Raw genomic sequence first — 11,126 nt, forward strand, 5'->3', positions numbered from 1 at the left:
ACATTCCGGAGCCATCTCCAGGAACCCGGCCTGGGCACAGGGAGCAGCGACAGGCCCGAATGCCGGTGAGGGTGGGGGCACATCCTGCTGGGTCAGCGGCTGCCCTCTGTGCCCATCTCCTCGGACACGACACCGTCCACTCACTCTAACTGTGCAGAGTCGGAGTCACCTGCCCGCTGTCCCTTGAGCTGGGACAGAGTCGCCAGTGTCTGCAGAGCACCTCAGTGTGTACCGAGTATCAAACCGATCCTGGCCTCGTAGGCCTGCAGACCCCGTGAGCAATAAACCTTGTTGGACAAAGCTGGTTGTCCGCTGAGATGCAGCACAGGACCCTAGGGCCAGCGGAGCTGGGCCAACCCCAGCACCGGCAGGGAACTGTCTGCCCGGGACGGCCCCCGGCAACTCCACTTCAGAGCACGGCCGAGAGTGCTCCCCCAGGATTGCTCCTGAGCCCTGAGGCCCAACGACCGCCAGGAGCGATCCCCGAGCACCACCGGGTGTGGCCTGCCCTCCCCCAAAGGCGCCTCCTGCAGTACTTGGTGTCGGTTACGTACGAAAGGAATCTATGATCCCAATTCCACCATCCAAGAGAGCACGGGGGGGGGGGAAGGCTCTTACCTGTACCAGCCGACTGGGTTCAGCCCTGCACGACACGAGGTCGCCTGAGCACCAACGGGGATTAGCTCCTGAGCACTGCAGGGTACGGCCCCAAGCCCCAATTTCTTCTCACTAGATTTTGGGGGTGGTTTTGGGGGAGGGGCATGAGGGGGGGAGCAGGCACATCAAGGAGTGATCAGGAGATACTCCTGGTTTTGTGCTCCGGATTGACGCGTAGTGGTTCTTCGAGGACAATGCAAGATGCAGGGGGCTTCTCATCAGGGTCAGCAGGATGGGAGGCTCAGCCCCGGGACTCTCTCTCTGGCCTTCCTCCCAGGTTTCTGGGTTTTGTCTTTGGGTTCCAACCCCCAGCAGCACATATGGCCCCCCAAGCAGAGCCCTGAATGAGCCCTGAGCACTGCTGGGAGGGACCTCGCTTTGCCCCCAATGTGGGAAGTGCATATTGCTCCTTCTAGGGCTGCAGGAAGTTGTGGAGGGAAGTGGGGGGAAGGGGCAGGGCTGAAGGAGAGCCTGCGCTGCACAACAGGCCCCCCTGGAAGCCACAGGCAAGAGTGACTGTTTCCTCCACAGAGACACCGAGATAGTGCCAACCTCTGACTGCTGAGAATGAAACCGCTGTTGGCGGGCAGGTGCCGGGACACCGGGTGCATTTGGTGAGCAGCAGCTGGGCTGCAGAGGCGGCACAGCGGGGTGGCGCCTGCCTTGCTCGCGGCCCAAGAGGTTCAATCCCTGGCAGCCAGGGTAGACGCCCCAGCCCGGTCGGCAGTGCACCCTTAGCACAGGCGGGTATGGCCCAGAAAGGGGGGGGGAAATTGAACCGGCACCGAGCACACCCCTGGCATGGCAGAAGCCCTGGGTGCGACTCGCACAGGCACGAAAGCCTTCTGCTGCTGTTGGGCCACACCCAGGGCTGCTCTGGCCTCCCCGACTGCACTCAAGGACCTCGTGCCAGGGAGGGACCCGACAGCAGCACCCACGGCAAGCACCTCAGCCCGACGCTCTCTGCGGCCAGAGAGCTTCCTGTACAGCACCGCGCACGACCCCCTTCCGCACAGCAGGGACCCCCGCCACACCCCACCCCGGCACAGGGCCACAATGAAAGCTGAGATGCCTCCAGGACCAGATTTTAGGGACAAGGCTGACCCCAGAGGTCAAGCTGACTTCCACTTTAGCCAAGAATGGGGGGGCGGGGAAGCAAAATCAAAATAGAGACATCCCTTTCCCTGCCCAGGGGGAGGGGAGGGCAGGGCGTTGTCAAGCACAGGGCCATCTGGAAAGGGTAAACACCTGACCCAGACACCTGACCGCTAACACAGGACACGAACCCGAAGCTGCATGGGCAGTGACACCACAAAAACCTGACAACAAAACCCCTCAAACGAGGACCAAAGTCGGCCAAGGAAAGTGCCCAGGCTGGGAAGGCTAGGGGATCCTGAAACAAGCTTTTCATATCTTCAGGATGGAAATTTGTTTGCCATTGAAACGCACCAGCCACCTGCAGAAACTAGGTTTTCCAGCAGGAAGGGAAGGACCGGCCTCTAGAGCCTAGGGCATTATTCTCCCTCCCTACTTGTGTTTCAAAAAGCAGCTCCCTGGGCGCATATGCTGCCTGAGCCCATGTGCTGCTTGCGCCCGCGTGGCTGAGCACATGTGTCGCCTGAGCACACGTGTCGCCCGCATCTCCCCTCTGGAGATGTGTACTTCCATGCTTTCATACTTTTGCGTCTAAAGCTCTGGTATGTGCAGGGTCTTCCTCCACCCTTGGAGAAGCCCTCGTTCTCTCTTCAGCGCGTTACTCTTCCCTCTCTCTCCCTTTCTTATCCCTTCCTCCCATCCTCAAAAGCCTCTAAATAAAATCTGTTACTTAAAAAAAAAAAAAGCAGCTCCCTGGACTTGAAGGGGTCATTATTGCTGACGTCAGGCTGGGGAGAGGTTATTTAGCCTGGAGTTCTTCAGTGGTAAAAAGTAATACTTGAGGGGCTGGATCGATAGCACAGCAGGTAGGGTGTTTGCCTTGCATGTGGCCGATCCTGCTTCGATTCCCAGCATCCCATATGGTCCCCTGAGCACTGCAGGAGTAATTCCTGAGTGCAGATCCAGAAGTAACCCCTGTGTATCGCTGGGTGTGACCCAAAAAGCAAAATAAGAAATAAATAAATATATTTTAAAAAGTAATATGTGAGGGGCTGGAGCCATAGTACAGTGGGCAGGCCGTTTGACTTGCATGAGCCGACCCAGGTTCAATCCCCAGCATCCCATATGTTCCCCGAGCTCCCACCCTGCCCTCCGAGAGGGGCTCAGAGAGGAAGAGTCATTTGTCTCTCCCCCCGGGAAGCGCTGCCAGGTAGGGCTGGGTGAAGCGTCTGGCTTGTTCTTTCCAGACACTGTTATCGGGAGCCAACACTGGACTCTCGGACTCCCTGTGATCGCCCCTCCATCCTGTGGACCGGGTCTGCCTGAGCGTTTCTCTTGGGCAGGAAGGAGGAATGGGGCCAGCGGGCAGTGCTCAGGAGCACTCCCAGAGGGGCTCAGACCCAGGCCTCCTCCACACACTCAGCCGCGGGGCCATCCCTGGCTCAGACATCACGTTATTGTTATTTGGAGGAGTGTTGTGGGTTGGTTTGTTTGTTTCTAACCTGACAGTGCTCAGGGGCTACTCCTGACTGTGACTCCTGGCAGTGCCCCACGTGGCAGCGGGCACCCACTGCAGGTGGACAAGAGGCCAGGCAAGCGCCTGTCCCAGGTGTCTCTGCTTCCCAGTTGGCTGTCCCGTCAGAGCCCCTCGGTTTCTCAAGCCCAGACCCCGCTGCTGGGCCCCTGCCCTGGCGCCGTCCCCACACGGGATGAGGTCTAGGCTTTGGCTGGGCGTTTCATCTGCGCCCGTCCCCGCCTGTCACCAAGGGCTGCTGCAGGCCCTGGTCTTCCTTTCACTTTCGTTTGCGCGACGGTCCCCCGGGCCCAGGTCTACAGTTCCCAGGGCACCGAGTGCGGGATTCGCACCATTCGGCTGCGGGAAGGTGAGCGCACAGGCCGGTTGCGGGGGTAGCATGGCCAGGGTGGGGGCTCCTTTCTCTCATCAGGACAGTGACCGGGGCAGCGGGAGACAGGTAGGGAGGGGTGCGGGGAGCGAGGCCTGGGGGTCAGAGGACGGCAAAGTGGGCGCCTGGTGGGCCGTGTGGCCGGGGGTCCGCTCACTCTGTCCTGGGCTTCAGGGGGGCCTGGAGAACTGGGGAACCCCTTGGGGAACTTGGGATTGGACCTCCTGGGACTCGGGCTTTTCCATACGCAGGTTGATGAGCCCCCTCGCCTTTTCTAGGACTCTGTTTTGGGGGTGTCGGGGGCAGGGCTGGTTGGGGGGATCACAGCCCTGCTCAGGGCTTACCCTAGACTAAAACACCCAACCAGGGCGCCCGCAGGGACGGGCCCTTCCAAGAATACCTGCTGGGCTGTGGTGAGGAAGGGCTCCGGCCGGTCTCCTGGGCACAGAGGCGCAGGACAGCAGGTGGACACCCCGGGGGGCCAAGGGCACCCCAGCAGCCACACCTGAGCGCCCAGAGGGAGGCAGTGCCTGCGGGGCTCAAAGACAGCAGAGCATGGGTGTGTGTGTGCGCGCGTGTATGTGTGCGTGTGTATGTGTGTGTGTGTGTGTGTGTGTGTGTGTGTGTGTGTGTGTGTGTGGAGGGAGGGGGATCCCTGAGCACAACCAGATGTGACACCCAGACTTCCCCCTCAAAAAGTACAACATGTAAAGTGTGTGTGTGTGTGTCTGTGTGTGAGTGTGTATGTGTGTAGATATATATTAGACAACGAACTCCAGCACGGAGATACATATTTGGTTTTTGGGCGGTACCTTGCCATGCTCGGGGATCACTCCTGGTAGTGGTCGGGATGGAACTGGGGTCGGCCAATCGCAAAGCAAACAGCCTCCCCGCTGAACTGTGCCAACCTTTATCTTTTCTTTGGTTCGGGGCTTTACCCAGCAGTGCTGCTGGAGGTGTCAGGGAGCCATGTGGTGCCAGGGACGGAGCCCGGGCCTCCTGCACGCAAAGCCTGAGCTCAGCCCTTTGAGCTCTCTCTGGCCCATGCCTCCCTATGTATGTATATGTATATACATGTAATATATATAAATAAATAAAGGAGATATCTTAAAATATATATACATATAAAATATATATAATATATAAAATATATATATTTTAAGATATCTCCTTTATTTATTTATTGCTGTTTGGGTCGCAGCCTGTGATGCCAAGGGTTCCTCCTGGCTCTGCCCTCGGGAATGACCCTTGGCAGTGCTGGGGGGACCCTATGGGATGCTGGGGATCGAACCAGATCAGCCACGTGCTAGGCAAATGCCCTCCCTACTGTCCTTTCCCTCCGGCCCCCCGAACCTGACCATCCTGCCCCCGCACTGGCTGCTGGGAGCCTGGGCATCCCGTCTCCCCACACCACTCTGGGGGTGCACGGGAGCGAGACGTGAGCCCGCTGATGAAAGGCAGGTGCACAATGGTGGGGTCTCCTGTGATACCCCACTTCTCGGGCACACGTGGTCTCCCCGACTAGGGTTTCCATCCCAGCGTCATCTCAGTGCTGACCGTGCACAGGGCCAGGCAGGGGACGGCGGGGGAACCTTTGAGTCTGGCCCCCACTCAACACGCAAGTGGGTCCCCCTCGGGCAGGCGTGCTGACGGTCACGGGGCATCTCCTGGTGACTCAGCGGGTCTCTCCTTCCCTCCTGAACTCAGAGCCAGCGAGCAGAGCCACGCAGTTCCCCAGCCTCACCATGGCCCTGGACGACAACTTCGACTTCCAGTTCAAGGTCATTCTCATCGGGGACTCTGGCGTGGGCAAGACGTGTGTGGTGCAGACCTTCGCCACCGGGGTCTACAGCGATGACCACCAGATCACATTCGGCGTGGACTTCATCTTGCGTTCCCTGGACATCGACGGCAAGAAAGTGAAGGTTGGGGGGCCGGGCTGGGTTTTCCTCAAGGAGATACGAGAGTCAGGAAGGAGTGGGGTAAAGGGAAAACAGGAACCTCTTACAGGATCAGCCCCCCACCCCCAAGTCTAGGGGGTCTTTAAAATCAAAGCATCGGGAAGGGGCAAAGCATGAAAGAAACCATCGCTCCATGTCACCATGTGAAGGGCAGGTGTGTCCACTTCTCTATGGCTACCGGGAGTCAAATTCCTGCACACGCAGATACCGTGAACAAAATGCAAAGAACTAGTGGCACACATGGGACATGGCAAGTGACCGTTTTGTTTTCTTTGTTCTCCTTTCGCTTGTTTGGTTTTGGTTTCGGGCCATGTCACATGATGTTCAGGGATCCCTCCTGGCAGGTCCGGGCTCTGCATGCACTGTCAGGGATCAAACGGGTCCAAACCTCAGCACTGCAGGAATGAGCTCTTGAGCACAGAGCCGGGAGTAAACCTGGAGCAGAGCTGGGTGTGTGGACAAAATAACACAATCTTAGAGCCAGAGGGAGAGCGTTACCCGCTTCCCTGAGCACATCTGGGAGCAACTGCGAGCACCCAGCAAGGACAATCCCTAAATTCACTGGGTGTGGCCAAAACCAAAAGGATTTTTTTAAAGAGAACAAGACACCAAATCTCAGGACAGCAGGTTCACCCTCCCAGCCAGGGCGCCTTCGGTGGAGAACCGGAAGCCAGGGCATACCTCGGTGTTGGAGGAGGAACAGGAAATAACCCAGGCGGCACCAGATCCCTGAGCCCATATCCTAGAAAGGAGGCCCAGAGAGCCGCCTTACTTACTAATTTATTTATGAATTTTGGAGCCACACTGCCAATGCTCAGGGGTAGCTCCTGGTCCCACTCAGGAATCACCCCTGGCAGGGCGTGTGGGGTGCCGGGGGTTGAATCTGTATCAGCCACGTGAAAGGCGTGTACCCTGCTGACCATATCTCTGACCCTAAAACTGTTTTTATTTTGGATTTTTTGATCCACCCCCAGTGGTGCTCAGGAATCACTCCTGGAGGGTTCCGGGGCCTCCATGGGGTGCCGAGGATCGAACCCGGATTGGCCAGGAGGAGCAGGCAAGCGCCCTCCCTGCAGTTCTGTGACTCCAGGAAACTGTGATTTTCAGAGTTGAGGGAGCTGTGTTCCTCAGGTGGGCCGCCCCCGACCCCCTCTGCTCCCGCCCCCTCCAGATGCAGGTGTGGGACACCGCAGTCCAGGAGAGCTACCGGGCCATCACACGGAGCTACTACCGCAGGGTGGACACGGCCATCATCGCCTACGACATCACGCTTCGCTCCACCTTCGGGTCTGTTCCATACTGGATTGACGAGGTGAAGATGTACAGAGCCACCGACACGGTCATCATGCTGATAGGTCTGTATGGGAGCCTCAAGGCCACGGGCAACCCTGCCAGCCCCCTGCTGGGGCTCAGCTCCAAGGGATGAGCAGTGCTCAGGCGCGCGTGGCAGTGGTCAGGAGGCAGCTGGACCGGGCAAGTCTGTACCTGGCCTGTGCCAAGGCCTTGAGTTTGATCCCCAGCACCCCAGGGCCCCAGAGCACATGCCTGGCGCCCCCTCCCCTCCACACACACACACGGCAAAGGAACACGCAGGGCTGAGGCTGGAAGGGAGATCAGTGGTAGAGTCCAGGCCGAGAATGGATGAGACGCTACTTTGCCTCCTGGGTTTGAGAGGAATCGAGCCCCCAGCCCAGAAAGCACAGCAGTAGACAGCACTCAGGACAGGTCTGGCCCAGGAATAGTATCAGAGTCACTGACCCATGGGGCATGAGGCATGGGGTGTGAATTTGTTAAGGAAAAAAAGCTCTGAAGGCTGGAGATAGTATGAGAAGTAAATCATGGGCTGGAGCAATAGCACAGCGGGTAGGGCGTTTGCCTTGCAAGCGACCGACTCAGGTTTGATTCCAAGCATCCCTTATGGGCCTCTGAGCACCGCCAGGAATAGTTCCTGAATGCAGAGCCAGGAGTAACCCCTGTGCATCTCCAGGTGTGACCAAAAAAGCAAAAGAAAAAAAGAGTAAAACACGGGCTGGAGCGATAGCACAGCAAGTAAGGCATTTGCCTTGCCTGCAGCCAACCCGGGTTCAATTCCCAGCATCCCATATGTTCCCCTGAGCACTGCCAGGAGTGATTTCTGAGTGCAGAGCCAGCAGAAACCCTTGAGCTTTGTTGGGTGAGACCCAAAAAGCAAAAGGAAAAAAAAAAAGAAGTAAAGCCCTGGCCTTGACTGAGGCTGACCAGGTCCCCTCCCTGCACCACTTGGTCCCCAAAACCACCAGCAACAAACCCCAGGAAAGCGGGACCAAGCAGGGTGCGCCCTGAGCATTGCCCCCTGTGGGTTCAATCACCGCCCCCTCCACACACACACGAAAGGATCCCCGGCCAGCCCCGACAGGGGTTCAGGAGCAGAGAGGCAGTAGCGGGGTCAGCCCGGACACTCTCGGCTGCGGCGTCATCTGGCAAAGTGCCAGCCCTTTCCGGCCACTCCTGTCGCTTCAGTTGTGCGAGCAGAGCTTCCTTCTCCACCTCGGGGCTCGGCTCTCTGCCACGGGGCTGCTTCCTCTGTCGGCTCTTCCTGCCCCGCTGCCCCGCAGGGTCCGAGGGCCAGAGGCGTCCCCTGCACTGAGCAGAGCCCAGGACCACTCAGACTCCTCGTGTGAAGGAATCCAGAGGGCAGGGCCTTGGGCTAGCAGCTGCCCACCCCACAGAGGCTTCCCCGAGCACTGCCAGGGGGCACTCCTGAGCACAGAGCCAAGTCCAACCCCACCCCACACACAAAACTACGATTTAATGAGGGCAGGAGAGATCCCTCTCCTGTGACTCTGGGTTCAAACCTGAACACTGCCAGGTGAGGCCCCCCTGCAAAATCAACATTGAATAAGACAAAGAGCACTTACTCCTGGCACATCAGGCGGGCTCAGGAGGGCAGAGTCACAGCACAGCGGGGAGGGCACTTGACTTGTCACAGCTGACCTGGGTTCGATCCCCAGCACCACATATGTTCTCTAAGCCCCACCAGGAGTGATCCCTGAACACAGACCAGGACTAAGCCTGAGTGTCACCAGGTGTCATCCAAACTTCCTATCCCCCCACCCTTGAAAAGGAGACGGATTCGAATGTGCTGCAAGGCCTTCCTTGCCGCTGTGTCTGGCACACCAAGGCTGCTGCTGGGGTGGGGGCTGTGCCCAGGAGCAGACCTGCCTTTGCCTGCTGCACTCTGGAAGATTCTCTCCAGCCACATGCACTTGCCAGTTTGACTGACCCCAGCCAGCGACTGCCCTTTATTTCATCTCTTCCCTTGAGCAAATTGATGAACAAGAGGGCTACAGTGATATATATACAAACCTATACATGTATACACACATCCACATGTATACTCACATATATACCCATGCATATACACGATCCAACACACACACACACACACACACACACAGAGGCATGCAAGTGTGGCTGGCAGGCTCTGAGTCATGTCTGTGGGTCATGTCAGGGGTGATTTCCTGGTTTTGATCTTGTGCCGTGGCTAGAGGTGGCCCACAGGGGACTGGGTGGTTCCCAGGATCTGTGTATTTGCAACTTCCTGCAAATGGATCCTGGTTTCCATTCAACTGTTGTCAAGTTCTTCCTGGGAGGGGAGTGAAGGGGGAGCTGGGAGACAGAGGTGGGCTACAAGGCCCCTCAGGGGACAATAATGAAAACCAGGTGGAGGAACCGGCCCCGCCTGGTTTCACTGTCAACACAGGCAAGAAATCCTCCGTCCCTGGGAGCTTCTCTTTGGATGCCGCCTTGAGACATCCTAGTACCCCTGCGGGATGTAGGTGCAGAGCTGGACGCCCCCTTGGTCAGCCCCCTCGGTCCTGGGCTCTCTGGGGAACTGGGCCTGTTCCGAGAGTGCTGAGATGGGGTCACAGACACTGTCAGTGCGGAGGGGATGCGCATCTGCGCAGTTTACTGTCTAGATTCTCGATTGGGAAAAACATCCTAGGGCTCAGACAAAGCACAGGGGCAGGACACAGATGTCGCATGCAGCTGACCCACATCCGGTCCCCAAGCACTGCCGGGAGTGATCCCTGAGCACAGAGCCAGGAGTCAGCCCTGAGCACCACCAGGTCTTCAGAGCAGAGACCTGTCGTACCACTAAAACACGCACCTCTGGGCTGGCTCTCCACGCCCGTGTTCTCGAGCACAGATGTCGCTGGCCTGTCCCCACTGTGGACAAGCCCGTGTTCTCTCTTGAACACACACGTCTCCCACCGAGTTCCAGTAAAAGCTTTCTTCATCATGAAAGCAGAGACGAGAACACGCCCCTCTGGCTGCCCCTGAGTTGGCAGTGGCAGAAGATGGGCTCGACAGCGCCCCCTTTCGTGCTACCCACGACCGTGTTTGAGTTTTGTTTGCCAGGGTGAATGAATGTCCTTGTACTGCAGTGAGGGGATGTTTCTCCTGGCTGGGGGCTGGGGGGAGTGGCACTGTCCCAGCTGGACGCTAGCACACACCTGCTCCTGTGTTGCTGCACCAGGTCTGAGGGCAGAGCTGCGGGGACCAAGCTCGGCTCAGGGGTCCAACTCCAAGCCTCGTGCTTGGAAGGCCGGAGTGCCACGGCCCCATCTGAAATGCAATCCTCAAAGTCTGTTTAGAAAAAACAAACTGGAATAAGCCGTTCACCGGCTCCTGACTTCTCCCTCCCTCCCTCCCAGGGACCAAGTCTGACCTGTGCGAGAGGCGGCAGGTGCTGTTCGAGCAAGCCTGCGCAATGGCGGAGAAGCACGGCCACCTGGCGGCGCTCGAGACCTCGGCCAAGGAGTCCAGGAACATCAACGAGGCCTTCCAGCTCATGGCCAGGGTGCTGATCGCCTGCAACAGCCTGCCTCCCCTAGCAGCGTCTTCTACTCCAAGACCATTGTGATGGCCGCCTGCGGCCAGGGCTCGCAGGGTGCGAGACAGGGCTCCCAGGGTGCAAGACAGGGCTCCCAGGGTGCGACTCAGGGCTCCCAGGGTGCGAGACAGGGCTCCCAGGGTGCGAGTCAGTGCTCCCAGTGTGCGAGACGGGCCTCCCAGGGTTCGAGACGGGGCTCCCAGGGTTCGAGACGGGGTTCCAAGGGTGCGAGACTGGGTTCCCAGACTGTGAGACTGGATTCGCAGGGTGGAAGCAACAAGAGCAAGTGCTCCTGCTGAGCGCGCTCCCGGGGTCTGCCCAGTACCCATGTGGGCAGAATATACCCAGTGTCTGGCAGGTATCCCAGTGTCTGCCGAGTACCCGTGTCTGTAGAGTACCCAGGGTCTGCAGAGTACCTCTGTGTGCAGAGGGCCTCGGTGTTTGCAGAGTACCCCAGTGTCTACTGTGTCTCCGCGTTTACAGATTACCCAATCTGTACAGTACCCAGTGTCTGCAGGGAACCCCGGTGTCTCCCAGAGTGCCCCAGTTTCTGCAGAGTACCCGGTGTCTGCACAGTACCCGGTGTCTGCAGAGTTCCCGGTGTCTGAGAGTTCCCGGTGTCTGCCGAGTGCC

General features: G+C 58.4%; 1 protein-coding gene across 1 annotated transcript; it reads left to right on the forward strand.

The window, feature by feature from the left end:
* The first annotated feature begins 59 nt into the window (after positions 1-59).
* On the forward strand, positions 60-10,523 carry LOC129402537 (ras-related protein Rab-19-like). The gene is made up of 5 exons (XM_055129484.1): positions 60-65; positions 3,581-3,635; positions 5,364-5,581; positions 6,789-6,972; positions 10,315-10,523. The coding sequence occupies exons 1-5, from the start codon at positions 60-62 to the stop codon at positions 10,521-10,523; spliced, it is 672 nt and encodes a 223-aa protein (XP_054985459.1).
* Positions 10,524-11,126: the final 603 nt, after the last annotated feature.

The sequence above is a fragment of the Sorex araneus genome, chromosome 1 (assembly GCF_027595985.1).
Source record: "Sorex araneus isolate mSorAra2 chromosome 1, mSorAra2.pri, whole genome shotgun sequence".
Taxonomy (NCBI): Eukaryota; Metazoa; Chordata; class Mammalia; order Eulipotyphla; family Soricidae; genus Sorex; species Sorex araneus.

Bases quoted from the DNA above. Each gene is read 5' to 3' on its own strand.
- LOC129402537 (XM_055129484.1), top strand. The intron at 5,582-6,788 runs GTTGGGGGGCCG...CGCCCCCTCCAG, and splicing joins TCGACGGCAAGAAAGTGAAG to ATGCAGGTGTGGGACACCGC. The intron at 6,973-10,314 runs GTCTGTATGGGA...CCTCCCTCCCAG, and splicing joins CACGGTCATCATGCTGATAG to GGACCAAGTCTGACCTGTGC.